This window comes from Peromyscus leucopus, chromosome 5 (genome assembly GCF_004664715.2).
Source record: "Peromyscus leucopus breed LL Stock chromosome 5, UCI_PerLeu_2.1, whole genome shotgun sequence".
NCBI lineage: Eukaryota > Metazoa > Chordata > Mammalia > Rodentia > Cricetidae > Peromyscus > Peromyscus leucopus.
Genome location: NC_051067.1, coordinates 122,039,152 through 122,056,674, shown reverse-complemented (window position 1 = coordinate 122,056,674; position 17,523 = coordinate 122,039,152). Strand labels below are relative to the sequence as shown.

Genomic DNA, 17,523 nt, shown 5'->3' with positions numbered 1-17,523 from the left:
CTTTAGCTTGTCTAACCCAAAGGATGAAATCCTGGAAAGGCTGGCTCCTGGGATCAGCTCTGGCCTCCTGTGGTAACCAGTGGAGAGGAATCATCTGACCGCTGTGGTTGTTGCTTTTCAGGAATGGCGACCATGTCCACACCAACTTCAGGGACATGTACCAGCATCTGCGCAGCATGGGCTACTTCGTGGAGGTGCTCGGTGCCCCATTTACATGCTTTGATGCCACACAGTATGGTGAGCAGCCTTGCTGGCCAGGTCTTTCAGCCCACATCATACATATATGTGCTGAGTGTTGCCACAACGTTCACTGGTGGGCTGATAAAGGGAGCCCAGGATAGTCTCTGTGACCAAGTGGAGGTGGAGAACGAGGCTTTCCATGATGTTCATGATCACTAGGTAGTGATAATTGGAATTCTCAGCTGAGTACGAAACTGGTTGTGAACAGAGATTTGTAGCCTTTTTTTAAACTATTTTTTTTAACTATTTTTACTACATTTATTGTGTGTGTGTGTGTGTGTGTGTGTGTGTGTGTGTGTGCGCGCGCGCGCGCTCAGAGGACAGCTTGGAGGAATCTGTTTTCTCCTTTTTATGGATCATGGGGATTGAACTCAGGTTTGGTGGAAGTGAAACACCTCACTGGCTCAGTCTTTTTTTTTTTTTAATTAATGCTATCACTGTACATTACTCTTTCCTAAAGTAATGAAAAATCTTTACATTGAGCACAGATGAAAACCAAGAGTGCAGTTAGCCGGTCCTCGTGGCTTGCTGGCCCCGGCTGTGTGTCTGACCTCCCTCTGGAGTGGGGCAGGGTGGCACCAACCAGACTCGTAGGGAGGACACCAGTGACAGGTGTCACTTCTGAATTGTCTTCTGCCGCTCTGGCGGGACAGTTCTCAAACTGCAGTGCTTCTTCCATCAGGCACTTTGCTTATGGTGGACAGTGAAGAAGAGTACTTCCCTGAGGAGATCGCCAAGCTGAGGAGGGACGTGGACAATGGCCTTTCCCTTGTCGTCTTCAGTGACTGGTACAATACGTCAGTCATGAGGAAAGTGAAGTTTTACGACGAGAACACGAGGTACTGTTGCAGTTGGCATTTGCAGAGCAGGATGGCTTTGGGGTTAGAGTCCCCAGCAAGCTCTTGGGCAACTGTGTTAGCTTGGGGTGGCCTTTCTAGGTAGCGGGTGTGGGTGGAGAAAGCTCTTGTCTGTGTGTCAGAAAGCTCCTTGTGGAGAGACGGAGGTTTCCGGACTCAGTGCTAGTTAGGGGGTCATTGTCTTTGCTTGCTGAGCCCGGATACCTGTGCTTTGGTCTCTGTTTCGGGCTGTTCTGTCCTGCACCCTTCAGACTGAACATAAGAAAATGGACATGCACCCACGGAAGAATTCCTCAGAACCGTGTAGTCAGCTGCCGAGGGCTAGAATGCTATAAATGCTGTGTGTGTGTGTGTGTGTGTGTGTGTGTGTGTGTGTGTGTGTGTGTGTGTGTGTGTTACGGATTTTCCTTGGCATGTCTATCCTCCTTTCTCACTTCTCCTTCTCTGGTTCTGGCTAAGTCTAGACTAGGCCTGTCTGGGTTGCATGCCAGAGAAGTTCTGATTTTAATTTCATGAAAGAAAGCTTGAATGTGTTCTATACATTTGCTGGAGCAGTAGGTTTTATATATTTCTCAAACCAAACAGCTTGTTTCAGTTGACACTTTTATGCATGTGTGGACTGGATTGTGACAGAAGACACCATGTTTTGTCAAGGAAAGAGGAAGTGTATGGGAGGATTTTAATTCTTGCCTTCTCTGTGCCCGCTGCTACTTTTACAGGCAGTGGTGGATGCCAGATACTGGAGGAGCCAACATCCCAGCTCTGAATGAGCTGCTATCTGTGTGGAACATGGGGTTCAGTGACGGCCTTTATGAAGGGGAGTTTGCCCTGGCAAACCATGACAGTAAGGCTTTGTGTCTGTGTGTAGAGGCATGCAGTTGGCAGAAGGGTGAGGGTTTGAGCTACATGCTTTTGAAGGAGAGATGGCACTCATAAATGAGCTGTAGTGTGGAAAGACATAGTCAATGTCTTCAAAAAGCACATTTAGGGCTGGGACCGTAGGTCAGTGGTCACTTGTCTTGCATGTGCAAGGATCTAGGTTCAGTCCCCATCAGATCTGGGCATGTTGCTCAGTTGATAGAGTGCTTACCTGGCTTACACAAAGTCCTGGGTTCCATCCTCACTGCCACATAAACTGGGCATGGTGGTATGCCTGTAAATCCTAGCACTTGGGAGCCAAGAGCCTGAGACAGGTGTTTGAAGTCACTCTAGGATATATAACAAAACCCTGTTTCTAACAAGCAAAAAAAAAAAAAAAGTTTATTTGTATGTTTCTTAAAAATCTGTTTAGAAACTATGTCACCAGCATTTTTTACTTGAAGTTTGAAGTGATTACTTCTAGTTGAAGTGGACAGGCAATAGCTATTTGTCTCTTCAGGTTTAAAAAAAAAAAAAACCTTTAAAAATAAATGATAGTGATGTAGACCAGGTCTGAAATGCATGATGGGTCAGTGAGTCGAGTGTTGGGCATTTCTGCTCCCTTAATGATGAGCAATTGTTTTCCAGTGTATTATGCGTCGGGGTGCAGCATCGCCAAGTTTCCAGAAGATGGTGTCGTGATCACACAGACTTTCAAGGACCAAGGTAAAGAAAGGGTACTGGTCACAGGCCTCTAGTCTCCTTTATCTCCCTCTCCCTCTCCCAGAGATTCACTTCTGATGTGTCTGGTTCAGTGGTGTTCGGTGCATCCTTGTGTGCACCTCGCAGCCCACTTCTGCATGCTTTGTTGGGCATTTAGAATGCCACTAGTAAGTAGTCCGGGCCTTCCCTTCCCTCTGCTCTGCTTCCTGCTAAAACTCTCTGTAGTAGTGTTTGTTTACTGTGACATGGACTCTGGGGGATTCCAAAATGAGCGAAACAGACTCTTGATGATAATTTGAATGTGTGTGTGTAGTCTGCAGAGGAAATGGGGTTTCTCCAGGACAGAGCTCAACATTATCTTGGTCACAGTCTAAGGGTTGATCTTCTGTGATTGGTGCACAGCTATAGCATAGTCTTGTTGGCTTTGAGAGTTCTTAGCTTGATGAAGATTCAGGTTAGAAACACTATCTTCTGGGCAGAGGTAGCACATGCCTGTAATCTCAGCACTCAGGAGGCAGTGGCAGGTGGATATCTGTGAGTTGGAGGACAGCCTGATCTACAAATCGAGTTCCAGGATAGCTAGGGCTAGACAGAAACCTTGTCTGGAAACCCACCCCCACCCCACCCCCAAAAAAACAAAAACCCAACAACTAAACAAAACCAAACAAAAAACACTATCTTCCCTTCCAGGGGGCATTGCTATTTATCTATGTTTACTCACAGCAGACATCCCTCAAGTCTGGGCCAGGCCCCTAGTGTGGGTAACAGTCTGCTGAGTGCACAGAACCCACCTGCTGGGACAAACCAGGCTACATCTAGTTTTGAAAGTTAGGTTCAGGACAGTAGGACAGGACCACAGGATGTTCTTCCTATGGTTGTCACTCCAGAGTTGGGATTCCGAGCTGTAAGACATGTCTCATCTGTGCTAAGTGCCAGGAGACTGACGTGCCTTATGTGACAGCTTGTGTTCTGTCTTCAGAGTGACCAGCCACACCACCATCAAGATGGCTGTTTTTCTGTAACCGAGAGACAGTTTTATCAGTTGAAAATACAATACAGTGTTTCAACTGTTTGTGGCCACTTTAAGCACCAGATTTTATCTTCTCAGCCCCTTGGCCTAGCTCATTGTAAGTTAGTGCTTTCTAAATGCTGCTCTCACAGGCTTGCCGCTTCTGGGGTAAGAGTGATGGCCTCCTAGCTTGTTTGCTGCCTCCTGTAGTTCAGTATTTTGGAAAAGGAGATAGCAAAAGTAGATTTAATAATGTATACTTTATTTTGTGTTTTAGCATAGTCTAAAAAGTCAACTGCTTGGTGTTAACTTGGATAGTCTTTGGATATAAAAGGTAGTACGTTGATGGTGCTTGTCATGTTAGAGCAGAAAAGGCCTTATAGTCAAAGCTGAGCAAGGTGACACAGGCTTGTCATCCCTAACTACTGATACAATTGAGGCAGGAGAACCACAAGCTTGATGCCTGCTTGGGTGACTTAGCAGGACACCCCATCAGATCAAAAGTTAGAAAGAAAAGGGGTGGGGTGTAGTTCAGTGCTGTAGAGTGCTTACCTAGCCTTAGGTTCATGCCCCAGTATCACCAAAAAAGGAAAACGGGGCAAGCAAAGGGGAAAAAAAATAACAAAATTCTTAGGTAGCTTGGGGCTAAATGTAAGTGCATCCATGGCCATCTGGGTATGTCCTGTTAAATCCCTTACTTCACTCCACAGGTGGGCATATAACAGCTGGCCATAGGCACAGTCGCAAATTCTGATGGCGTCTGGCACCTAGTAGGGTAAACTTAAGTGTACGTAGCATAAACTAATGTGGCTACGCTGTTGGCAGCTGCCCAGGGCACTGGTACTTTTTTATATCTTGATTCATTAAACATTTTCATGTGCTGTCTGCTTGGCAGGTCAGAGGTGCTGTTGTAAGGTGTGTGCTTCATCAAGTCTTACGTCTGAATGGCATGTGGAAGGACACACATTTTAAAAGTTAGCTGCGTTTGTCCCACTCCTGTAATACAGCATAGAGTCTGAGATGTCAGTAGAGGCTGCATTTGTAGACACTAGTTTTGTGAGAGCTGGATTTTGTTAAAACTAAAATTAATAATGCTTAAAACACTGCTTCCCTGTTCTGAAGATTTGCACTGTCTTGATTGAATGTTGTGTTTTGCTGGTTTTGTGTCAGGTAGGTCAAATCTCAGGCCAAGAGGCAACTAGAAAATGAGTCATCCCTCAGAGACCTCTCTCTGCTGTTGTTCACTGCAGGATTGGAGGTCTTAAAACAAGAGACAGCAGTTGTTGAAAATGTTCCCATTCTGGGGCTCTATCAGATTCCAGCTGAGGGTGGAGGCCGGATCGTCTTGTATGGAGACTCCAATTGCCTGGATGACAGTCACAGACAGAAGGGTAAGGAAAGAACACACAGGAGGGCTGGGGCTGCAGCTCAGTGGTAGAGCACTTGCTTCGGATGTACAAGACCTGAGTTCAAACCCAGCATGGCCGTAAAAGAGAAGAAGAAGCACACAGGCTTAATGATTTGGGTACATGGTTCTCTTTCCTTTGTCTCTGGAGAGGCGCTGGCCAGAGCTGGAGAAATAAACAGTACTTGCCCACAGGAGCCAGGCATGTGCCTACCAGGTACTTGGATTGCTGGAATATTTCTGCAGATACCTGAAGAGGCTACACAAAACCTCTACAGACCTCAGTATCCACCTCTGTTTTCCCATCTTATGGGCATGAATCAATGTCACCTGTTAGTGGAGTCCCTTTACCTAGGTGACCCATGTTCTGCCCTTCTCAGGCTTCCTGCTAGGTTGTGTGACGTCCTGTGTGTTTCTTTGGTCTGGCCTCTCTTCCCAGCCATGCATGCATCTTGGAGGCCTTGCTTGTTGCTCTCCCCTAAGACTTGAGAATTTGGGGTGCTGAGAGCGTTTACCAGTGAGGGGCCACTGTCATTTTCTTGAGGACAGGAAGCAAGAAGGCAGAGTTAGTTCTCTTTTGCGGCCTGTCTCTTGTATCCTCCAAGAATGCTGCTCATGTGCTTGGGTGTGGACTTCATTTTCTTCCTTTAAGGAAGGAACAGTGGCAGCGCTGCAGGTCTTGATCTGGGAAGATGCTGGTAAACCAGGCTCGTCTCGGACTCTGCTCTACCTCAGGGTGCTCAGACAGTGGGGCCGTAGGCACATGCCAGATGCTGCACCTTTCCCCAATGTCCAGTTGATGTTGACTGGATTTCAGTGGCTTATGTAAGTCCTTAGACTATGATTGATTTTTGATTTTTTTTTTTTTTTTTTTTAAACCAGAAGTAAGGTTTAAAGTCACAGCAGATAGGAGATTAATGTTTTATTTCCACAGAAATTCTCTTTAGGATCTGAGCTTTCCTGTTAAGAGTCTTTATTAAAATTTTAAGTGCCTAAAGGGACTGTCTGTGCTTGTACATTTCAGATGGCGGCTCTTTGAGTCCTTGGGGGCTTTTGGCACTTGGTCAGAAGTGCATGCTCTTTCTAGAGTAGAGTACTTAACAGTCTTTCCCACTCATGAAGCTTCTGTGGTCCAGATAGGTGTTAATGGGACTTGGGCTGGGTAAATAGGGGGTAGGAGGGAGGGAGTGGACAGAGAGACCAGGTCTAGGATGGGAGCATCTGCAGCCTCCTTAGGAGGAGGCTTTGTGCAGCTCTGAGTGGGAGCTTCTTGTATTCTCAGACTTGGATTCTGAGATGTCCAGAAAAGAATTGACCATATTGGTTAGGACCACTGACTCAAATAATAGACCCTCTCCTCTAATCTTAAACTGGCCTTTCCATGTCTGCTCCCTCATAGTTCAAACCGATTTCCTGTTCCCAGGATGACTTCAGGTCCTTAGCAGCAGCTCATGTCCTTGGAGCTCCTTTTGTGAAGGCTATTCTTTTTTCAGTGGGTGTCACATGGTCTTGCCATCTCTGAATGAACACTGTTCTGTCTTTGCCCATGAGCTGTCTGGAGCTGTGTGACACTCAGGCAGGTGGTCCTAACCAGTCACAGTGGGGCTGAGGTGCCCAGGGCCCTGAGACATAGAGTAAATTCCACCTACAGTCAGCTGGCACTGGAGTAGCTGTCCTGGGTGGGCCGGAACCCTGCCTATGGAACATGCATTCTTCTCAAGAGTAGGAGAGTCTGGTGAGGGTATCAGCTTCATATTGACCTAAACTTCTGACTTCTGAACCTCCATTGCCCCCTCTTCATGGGAGCTAGTGTTCTTCAATTCTCCTGGAGGGATTCATTTTACAAATTGGATCCTAAGTAGTGTGCCTGTTGACTCTGCAGACTGCTTTTGGCTTCTGGATGCGCTCCTTCAGTACACATCATATGGCGTGACCCCTCCCAGCCTTAGCCATTCAGGGAACCGGCAGCGTCCACCCAGTGGAGCTGGCTTGGCTCCTCCTGAAAGGATGGAAGGTGAGTGTCTCTCACAGTGCCTCAGCAGGGACTTGAGCCAGCTCAGTGCTGCATCAAGACAGTACTACTTGCTAGTGCAGGGACCCGCCCTCAGTGAGAGTGGTGAGTTTTCTCAGGGTGTGCTGGTAGCACAGCTGTGGACTCATCCGCCTGCTCCCAGGATGGATAGGAGTTATGGGCCCTGTATATAGGTGCCCTTCTGGAGTCCAGCATCCTTTAAAATATTTTTGTACATGAGAGAAATGTGCACGTGCCTGGTGAGGCCTAAAGAAGGCATTGGAGCCTCATAGAGCTGGGATTACAGGTGAAGAGACAGGAGGCAGAGAGGTTAAGCAGCTACCTCAGGTCACTCGGTCCATGTGAGCTGAGTCTAAAGCTCTCTGCTCCAGGGTCTGTGTGGATTGGTGCTCGTGTACTCACAGAACCTAATGTTCTCTTCCTTGCAGTGCTGTCCGCAGAAGGATGTGAGCCCCAGAAGTCGTTTAGAATTTTATAGTAGCAGCCAGCCATGGTGTTGTATGCCTGTAATCCCAGCACTTAGGTGATTATGGGAAGAGACTAAATGGAGGCCAGACTGGCCTGTTGATAGTGACCCCCATCTCAAAATAAAGAAAGCCAAGACTGGGGAAAGAGAAATCCCAACAGCTACATTAAAATATAAGGAGGGTTGGGGAGGTGGCTCAGTTGACAGAGTGTTTGCCAGATAGCATGAGAACTTCAGTTTGGATCCTCCCGCAGCAGCCTCATAAACACTGAGTGCGTACGTAGAGCATGTCTGTAACCCCAGCTCGGGTGAGATAAGACACTGGCCAGCCAGGCCAGCAGAGTCTGTGACTTCCAGGTTCCATGAGAGTACTGTAGAGTAAGGACGACATCCAACGTTGATCTCTGGTCTCTACACTCTCACACACACGTGTATACTCCACACACGTACAAAGTAGAAAAGGTAAAAGTCATTTTCATAATACATTTCAGTCTGCTGCTTTAAAAGTTCCTTGGATGTGGGACACCTATTTCATTTGCCCTGTAGCAGTGTGTAGCTTAGCTGGTGGCTGCAATGTGAGGGGCACAGATTTAAGAAATGTAAAACCAGCCGGGCGGTAGTGGTGCACGCCTTTAATCCCAGCACTCGGGAGGCAGAGGCAGGCGGATCTCTGTGAGTTCGAGGCCAGCCTGATCTACAGAGCGAGATCCAGGAAAGGCACAAAGCTACACAGAGAAACCCTGTCTCGGAAAAAAAAAAAAAAAAAAAAGTAAAACCTAGAAATGTAATTGGTTTGTTTACTTTGCCAGATTATTAAGTATTCCAGAAGAGAGGTTTTTCTGTGGCACTGCCCTTGGTGGCCTTATTTGTGTGATTGATAGTCTCACTGCCAGTGAGACCCTGATGAAGGGACTCAGGCTTCCTGTCAGGTGTGGTCTTGAAGCACATTGGGGAGTTGACAGAATACAGCTGTTGGCAGAAAGCCCCTTTTCTCTCCTGTAGTTTATAATGGTGGTCACCTTTTCTGTCCTTGCTGCTGCTGACCTCAGGAAACCACCTTCATCGGTACTCCAAGGTTCTTGAGGCCCACTTGGGAGACCCGAAACCTCGGCCTCTTCCAGCCTGTCCACACTTGTCATGGGCCAAGCCACAGCCTTTGAATGAGACTGCGCCCAGGTCAGTGTCTGCATGTGCTTTCCTCCTGATCCCCAGGGCCTGTGACCCATTCCTTTTTTATAGGAGAGAATGCAGTTTTGCTGACATCACTGTGAATAATCCAGTCTAGCTTGTCATTTTCTGACAGTTGTGGAAATGAGAAACTCCAGATTGATCTTTAGAAACGTACTTTGGTGGTGTCCTGCAGTCGAGTGCTTTGAAGGAAGCTGGGGTCCCACCACGTGCTGTCTTAGCAGCAGCTCAGCTCAGGCTGCAGCGGGGTCCGAGGGCTGTCGTTTGCAGCTGTGCTCCCTGTCCAGATGTTGTATGTGGAGTGCAGATGCTTCTCTCTCCTGCAGCCAGCACTGAAGTGCTTCTGGGAGGTGTGGCTTCTGCTATGGTGGCCCAGCCAGAAGGGCCTGCCATTAGCTGTGGCTTTTGTCCAGAGGTGCTGCACTCGTGTGTGGCCGGCCTTGTGTGGCTCTGCCCCTCTGTCTCTCACCTGACATCTTCATCTGCCTCATTCTCTTCAGTTTCTCAGCCCTGAGTGACCACTGCGGTTTCCTCCAGCCAGGCCATGCTGAGCCATCTCACCAGCTTGCACCTTCAACTTCCTCTCTCTGGCATCTTGCCTAAGCAGGACAAGATGGAGCAAAGTTAACTGGGCCTGGTGTCCCAGAGCTAACTGGCAGACATACCCTTGCAGGGCAGGTGTGTGCTTCTCTCAACCCTTCCTGGCATAGGCTTCCTTTAAAACAATCTCTCACCTCCCTCCTTCCTCCCCTTTTGTGGCTGCCACTATGCTTGGTTCAGTGATGGACAGATGTGGCCTAGCCAAGGGTAGGATCCCCACCCATTCTGTGAGAAGGAGACAGCCTGGCCTGTTATGATCACCTGCATACTTCACTGCTCCACGAGTGCAGGTCCTCAGTGTTCTGCTCAAGGACCATGTCTTAGAATAGCTGTCACAGAAAACAGGAAAGTTGACACCATGGAGATGGCTTAGTAAAGTACTTGCCACACACTGAGTTTATTCCCTAGAACCCCATTTTAAAAAGAAAGAAAGAAAGGAAGGAAGGAAGGAAGGAAGGAAGGAAGGAAGGAAGGAAGAAAGAAAGAAAAAAGCTGGGAGCCAGGCGGTGGTGGCGCACGCCTTTAATCCCAGCACTCGGGAGGCAGAGCCAGGCGGATCGCTGTGAGTTCGAGGCCAGCCTGGGCTACCAAGTGAGCTCCAGGAAAGGCGCAAAACTACGCAGAGAAACCCTGTCTCGAAAAACAAAAAAAAAAAAAAAAAAAAGAAAAAAGCTGGGCATAGCAGCATGCACCTGTAACCACAGTGCTGAGGAGTGGGAACAGAAGAATGTCTGGGGCTCACCGGCAGCCAGTCTAGTTGGAGCAGCACGCCCAGAGACCTTTTGTCTTAAATAAGTAGAGAGGGAGGGAGGGATGCACCACTGTTGGCCTCTGTGCCCCAGTGGCCCCGGCACTCGTGTGCACTCGCCCACAGAAAGTTACGTATATCACTTGGCCTTTAGCAGCAGTGTTCTTCCCGAACCTTTCATTGAAGAGTGCTTTTCCGTTTCATTCACCTTGCATCATTTAAAACTTGGAATATATTTCCATATCTGAATCCTTATTTATTTAGAAGCTTCTGTTATCCTAGCATTCAGACCAGACTTTATATTCTAGACATGATCCGCAGTGCCTTCTTGAGGAGCAGCCGTGATAGCTGGAGTGCCAGAAGCCCAGTTCTCCCCGGTGTGCACTGAAGGCTCTGAGATAGACAACAACACCCTTGGTATCTGGCTGGCCACATCCGATAATCCCTCCCTCTCTGAGTCCGTCCAGGGTGCTGATAATGTTCAGCTCCTGGAATTGAATTGTGACTTGCTCTCAGCAATCCCTCTCCTTGCCATACCACCGAGCTGCTCTCTTATCTCACATGTCACAGATTGAGGGAAGTTATTCTCAGTCTTCAGAGACTTAGATCGGGATATATTCTGAATCTCTAGAAGATTCTGTGTCTGTGTTAGACAGCTGCAGATTGCCATCAGCTATGCTAAGGGCAAGTTCCCATCTCTGTGAGGTGAGGCTTTTTCCCAGGTCTTCAGGCTTCAGGTGTCCTTAGGTGTCGTTGCTGTGGGAACATTGACTCAAGGCAGACCCTCCCTCCATCACATCAGTGTGCTGTGAGGCTCCAGTGGTAACGTGAGTGCTTTTATGTCAGTGCCCCACTAGAAAGTCCAGTCAGCCCCCAGGAAGCTCCAGGACGTAGGACACTGTTAGAATGTCCACTTAGCAATATGCTTGGAAAGCTTAAGACGCCACGGGTCCCATGTCTTTGTCAGTTAACTTTTCAGACAGATTGATCCTGAGCAGTAGCGTTAAGTCACCCAAAACAGGCTGGGCTGCAGTTGTGGGAGCTGGCCAAGCTGTGCTCAGCCGGAGCCACTGGTGGTCTCTCCCCACCCCCTCCAGTGACAAGCTTCACGCCTGGCGCTGCCGCTGGGACTGGTTGCCTATGCCTTTCTTCAACTACAGTAAAGAAGACACAGGTCAACAACTTCTAGGTGGACTGACACAGGAAGATTAGGAATTCTTCATTTCAGATACCTTCCTTCTGTTAGTATCCTTGGCTCTCCCCAAGGTGTCAACAGGTTGTGCATTTCTGTTCAGAGTGCATCAGCCATTGTGATCTTCAGCTCTAATTGCATTGGCCTAACCGAATTCCTCAGACCTAAAGAGGAAACAGAGATGAGCAGTGCCTTTGAGCAGTGCCTTACTCCCACCTGAGTGCCCACAGTTCCAGCACACGTTTTGTTGGTTGTCACCCCAGGCAGGCAGGTGTTTCCTGCTCACCTGTTCTTAAGTTCTTGATTATTTGCAAATCTGTCCTATTCTCATTGCGGTTGCTGGTCTGAGTCCACCAGGCTGGTTGGTCTGGTACCATTTCCCGAGTGTGGTTGTTGTGGAGTTCCTCCACTGTATTGCTTTGCATCCAGAAAGCAAGCTGTGGTTACTTGGAGCCTAAAAAAAAAAAAAAAGAAAGAAAGAAAGAAAGGAAAGGAAAGGAAAGGAAAGGAAGGAAGGAAGGAAGGAAGGAAGGAAGGAAGGAAGGAAGGAAGGAAGGAAGAAGGCCTTCCGTGACACCTTATCCTCTGCTCTTTCCAGAGCTCCAGCCTGGACTGTCCTCTTGCCTTGCTTGGCAGTGTTGCCAGTGCTGAACAGAAATGGGCTTGGGAGGCTGTGTTAGAAGTCCCCGGGAGAGCGCTTCCTCAGGCTCTGATCTCAGAGCATGGATCTGACTCTGCCTTTCTCAGGACCTGGAAGCAGGCACTTGCTCTGGTTGCTCTGTTCCCAGTCAGGCGATCCAAGGTGGAGGTTCACGCTGCCCAGTATGTTGCTTGTGGTGTGTTGTGTATCAGCTAAGTGTCCAGGTGAGGACAGATACTTACCTTTTTTTGTTTTAATCTATTCCCGGAAGTAATCTTTGGAAACATCAGAAGCTGCTCTCCATTGACCTGGACAAAGTAGTGTTACCCAACTTTCGATCGAATCGCCCTCAAGTGAGACCTTTGTCCCCTGGAGAAAGTGGTGCCTGGGACATTCCTGGAGGTGAGTCCTCAAGGGCATCTTTCTGGGCTATATCCTGCTGTGGGTTTCCAGGTGTTTCCCCTCGCCAGGGAGGAGGGCCAGGCCTTCCTGCCTTCCTGCCTTCCTAGGCATTCCTGGGAACTGTGGTGGTCCTGGCTGCCTTTGTAGTACAAATTGGCAAGGCTAAGAGGTCTAGAGATGAAGATGCCATTTCTCTTAGAAAATTCTATATACACATTTTAATTAAAACATTTATTTTTGTGTGTGAGTGTTTGCCTGTATGTATGTATGTATGTATGTGTACCACAATGTGCCTGGTGCCCTTGAGAGTCAGACACCCTCTTCAGATCCTCCAAACTAGAGTTACAGGTTGATGGTTGTGAGCCACTATGTGGTTCTGGGAAGCCTTCGAACCCAGGTCCTCTAGAAGAGCAACAAGTACACTTACCCACTGAGCCCTGTCTCCAGCTCCTCTGTACAGATTTTAAATGGCAGTTTTTAGTGTGTTTGCTACATGGCACACTAAGTTATCCAACAGTAATCTGGGTACTCTTTGCTGAAGTTCTGTAAGCAGGTATGTACTGTGGGCTCCAGGAAACAACTTTTCTCTATGGGGTTTCTCTGTTATGCTGGCCCCTGGGGTTGTTGGGTCCTCCGCGGCCTGTCTTGACAGCTGGACTGTCGTTTGCCTGAGCTGTACCAGGTTCCTTTGGCCTGAACAGACTTCTTATTCCAGGTTCCCGTGTTTTAGCTGGGAGAGTTGGTTCCAGGTCCCTCCAGCTGAGTGTGTGTGGTCCCTTTATTCTGGAAACTCCTGTGGCCTCCTCAGGGATTTATAGCTCCCAAGGGAGGTTTTCTCTGGATTTCAGGAATTGGCTGGGGAAAGGTATCCCAGCCATCGGAGGCTAACTGGGGGAACTTCATGAGGTGAAGCCAAGACCCTGAAGTGTATAGGTCATAGGGTGTGCTGATGATGGTCAGCTCTGGAGCCCTTGGCATCGCTTCATTACAGAATCATTGCCTTTTAGTCTGAGGCTTCTCTGATGGTCCTTCCAGGAGGAATTGCCCCCTGGGGAACATGACCAACAGGCCTCTAGTACCTCCCTGCCTTGCTTATTTTTCCTCAGCTAGTAGGACTCCAGCACTGTCCTCTTCTCCTCTAGATTGAGACTAGTATGTCTTCCATTGATCTTTGGGAAACTCTGGGCCCTGCTGAGGTAGGCTGGTTGTGATAGGATTGAGGCCTGCCCTGCCACCCACAAGCCAGGAGGCTAAACAGTCTGAGATACCACTACCCCATACACATAGGGATGCTTGGGATCAGCTGATAAATACAAGCTCCATGACTCTCACCAACACTATGGTTAGCAGCCTGGGCTCCTTAACTCTGGCTCAGGAGTGATGTCTGCCCTACCAGCTCAGCTAATAGAGTCAGCATTTGGTCTCTGATGAACTGATTCTCAGAAAGGCTGTAGCTCTAGTTTTGTGGCACCATTGACCAATGACTGTCCTCTTGCAGGGATCATGCCTGGCCGCTACAACCAAGAGGTGGGCCAGACCATCCCTGTCTTTGCCTTCCTTGGAGCCATGGTGGCCCTGGCCTTCTTTGTGGTACAGATCAGCAAAGCCAAAAGCCGGCCAAAGCGGAGGAGGCCCAGAGCAAAGCGACCACAGCTTGCACAGCAGACCCACCCACCAAGGACCCCGTCAGTGTGACCATCACAGTGGCCAGCCATAGACGCCAACAAGCCTTGGACCACTCTGATGGCCACACAGGGCATCAGAAGAGCATCCTGGGAGGTGCCTGTTTCCAAGGAACCCCATCTCCAGCTTGCGGCTGGGTTAGTGTGTTCTCCCCAGGCATCTCTGAGGTACATCCTGAGGTACCTCACTGCTAGGCTCTGACAGGAGGTGCTCAGTAACTCAGCCTACGGTGGCGTCAGGCCCCGTGACAGTGCACCAAAGACACAGAGCCTGGAAGGGCTTGTCGGGACACACTTTCTACATAAAGCTTGCAACCCTGACCAAGCGAAGACATGCTTGTTCCAGGCTATTTTCTATATTTATTGTGGGGAGAGTCACTTTAAAGACTTGTGCTGTTTGGAAGCAAACCTGTTGTTTTGTCTGTCAGTTGAGTGCAGTTTTCTGCAGTGATATCCTAAGGAGTCAGATTCCGTGACCTTTTTGATGAGAGGACAGACTGAACTGAAGGGAACATGCACAGATCTGGGAAGTGCAGGCCTTTGCTTTATTTTTATAAGTATCAACTGCCATCATGTTTTGTAATTTGGGGTCTTGATTCACCATTGTTGGTGAAGGAAATTTTCAATAAATATGCATAACCTTACAGAGCTGGAACGTGTTGTATACCAGACCCCTGCCACCTTCCTGTTCTCGCTGTCAACCCTGAGAGGGGTCTGGCTTAGCTGGTGCACACACTGTAAAAAATGTCCATTTGGGCTATGCTCCCATGAGCTCCAGTGTTCTCACTAGGTAGTGTGGCCAGTGCCATTTGACTCTTAACTCCAGAACATTGCTGTCACTCCCAAAGAAAGCTTAGGCCTGTTAGCAGCTGCCTGTTGTGGTGGTTTCTATCATGAATTCACATCGTGTGGTCCTTTGCTGCTTTCTTCCTGTTGGTGTCTTGTCTTCAAGCTTCCCTCGTGGTGCATGTGTCAGAGGCATTCCTTTTCATGGCTGAATACTCTGCTGTGGCTAGACCACTTGCCAGTTGCTACAGACAGTGTCATTCATGTGCTGGTGAGCAAGCATGTTTGTCTTCCTAGGAGTGATGCCATCATACTTTTGGAGAAACTGTCCAATTTCCCAGAGCGTGCAGTATTTGACATGTTTGCCGTCAGGAGGTGTGAATCCTGTCGTCTTTGTGCCCTGGCGCGTGCTTATCTCTATTGTTGTGGTCACAGTGCTGCAGTGGCATCCCTTGTGGTTTCTCTGTGTATTCCCGGAGACTGAGCTGGAATGACCATTTGTGCATCTTCCTTGGAGAAATGCTGTTTCTAGCCTGTGCTTGGTTTTTAATGGGTCATTTGAACCTTTGTTACTGACTTGTGAACTTTCTTTCCATGTCCAGGTAGGAGCTCCTTTATCAGACTTGAAGTGGCCTTTCACTTTCTTGATGAAGCGTGAACATTATGAATTTTGGTCAGACTTGGGCTTCTTCCTTCAATTGCTTCTTTAAACATGCTGAGTCCCAGCTTCCCATGGGATCCCTGTACACCATGGCTGAGGGCAGCTGCCTAGAGACCTGTGGCTGTGACCAGGGCTGCTGTGGGTCGTGGGCAGAAGGAAGTCTGGGGAGAGAAGAGCAGGACTGCCTGGGTATCTTGCCCTTGGCAGATCGCGAGTCACTCCTAACCGTAGCTGCTCTCGTGGCTGCTGTTGGGTCTGGGAGGTATTACTAAGGCCCATGCAGTGCTGGATCCCTGTTGGAGGTCCTTCACAATGTCACAAGCAGTCCTGGCTCTATCAGCACACAGTGGACCCTGTGCCTGCATGGAACTCCTGCTTGCCCAAGGAAAAGTGGTTAATGTGGGGCCTCTGGTCACTCTCAAGGGTATGGACTCACTAATCACCCCTCAGCTCAGAGGACCTCTGGGGTGAGTATCCCCAGAGCACAGGAACGAGAAGGGCCAGGACTGAGGCAGCAGAGCGGGTGGGCCCAGGCAGCATAGGTTTCAGGGTGACGAGTCGGAAGTGTGGAATATGAAATCCTCCTGTTCAGATCCCATCTCTGCCGCTTGTCATGACTGCAGGTAAGGTCTCTGGGCTTTGGTTCCTGTGTGAAACAGGGCCAGTGTCACCTCCTCCACGCTGATGTGAAGGGGAGCTGCTGCGGGCATGGGACTAGCACAGCTCTGATGACAGCATGTGGCTGTGGGATGGACTGCTCCTGCCTGTGTATAGCTGTTGCCAGCAAGCTTGCCGCAGAACCAACCAGGTTGCTGGCCGTGGGCAAACTTCACCTTGGAGACTGTTCCCAACACTGGCTCCCTTGCTGCTCTCTAGGCATTTTAATACCTCAAGCCCAGCCCTTCCAGCTCCAGAGTGCTCTTAGAACCCATGCTTGTTCTCTGTGGGATGCCCAAATCCAGACTTTACACATTCACGTTTGTCCATACTGGGCCCATGCAAAAACGAGAACTTGAGTACCTCCAAAAGCTGACCCTGGTCCACATCAGCTGCACAGGACCTGCCAAGCCTTCACCTCTGGGCACCTGTTAAAGTGGGCAGCCTGCCAAGGCTGCTTACAGCCTGCAGTATTTTGCTGTCTTCAGGTTGGCCGGAGCAAGGAAGCCCACTGAGGTGAGGGAGACTGGGCCTTTGATCTGCTGAGCCACACATTGCCAGAGTTTGTTTATTTTCCCTGTGTGGATTAAGTAGGGGTTTCCAGAGAAGTTCCTGATTTTTACCCCCTCAAATAACCCCCTTAGTGCATACTAGTAGAAGGTTGGTTTCTTTCCCTGGTGCCTAGAAGACACAGAGGAGTGGCCTGGAAACTGGAGTTCCAGGGTCTTGCCCCCAGTGGAATCCACCTGGAAGGTCTGAGGCAGTAGTGAGACCCTGAAGCCCCATTCCTAGACGTGGCCGGAAGCGGCTGAGTCAAAGCTATAGGAGATGTGCAGAGTTCTACTACAGCTGAGGCAGAGTCTCTGTAGACGGTGAGATGGCAGACTAACCTTGAGGGACACTCTGCCTCATGCTACCTCGTGATAAACCTTAAACACACATGTGAGTGAGAAAAGACAGATACGAAAAGCGGCATTGCCTGTGACGGCGGTGGCATGAAATGGCCAGAACAGACAAATCCATGGAGACAAAGCAGATTAGTGTTGCCAGGGCTGTGGGAGAAAGGGACCGGGTCGGGGAGAGGTGAGGAGAGGTGATTAATCGGTAATGGTTGCAGAGTGCTAGGAATGTACCTAAGCCCCTGAGGCGCACTCAGCGGTTAACAACGCAGTGAGTTATGTTAATTCTGCCTCCCTTTCACAGGCTCACACCTACCTCCCCAGGGGATCTTGTGACTGGGCCAGCCCCAGGAAGCATCTGGCTGGGGCACTGGGAAAGGATCTCTGGTCCTACAGACCTGAGGAGTAGCATTGGTCTGTGGTTAGGCTGTGGTGGGCCTGGCAAAGGCTCCAGTTCTATACCCTGTGCCCTGCCCCA

The 17,523-nt window shown here is 49.1% G+C and overlaps 1 protein-coding gene across 2 annotated transcripts in view; it reads left to right on the top strand.

Moving 5' to 3' along the window:
- Positions 1-14,686, top strand: part of Mbtps1 (membrane bound transcription factor peptidase, site 1) — a 54,711-nt gene extending 40,025 nt beyond the window's left edge. The window contains exons 15-23 of one of the 2 annotated variants that reach the window (XM_028875729.2): positions 122-237; positions 923-1,079; positions 1,817-1,941; positions 2,604-2,681; positions 4,938-5,078; positions 6,975-7,106; positions 8,640-8,766; positions 12,230-12,360; positions 13,859-14,686. In XM_028875729.2, the coding sequence (XP_028731562.1) occupies positions 122-237; positions 923-1,079; positions 1,817-1,941; positions 2,604-2,681; positions 4,938-5,078; positions 6,975-7,106; positions 8,640-8,766; positions 12,230-12,360; positions 13,859-14,055 (1,204 nt within the window). In that variant the 3' untranslated portion in view covers positions 14,056-14,686. The remainder of the gene's footprint in view (positions 1-121; positions 238-922; positions 1,080-1,816; positions 1,942-2,603; positions 2,682-4,937; positions 5,079-6,974; positions 7,107-8,639; positions 8,767-12,229; positions 12,361-13,858) is intronic. The other variant, XM_037206299.1, reaches the window with a different exon arrangement.
- The last annotated feature ends 2,837 nt before the right edge of the window (positions 14,687-17,523 follow it).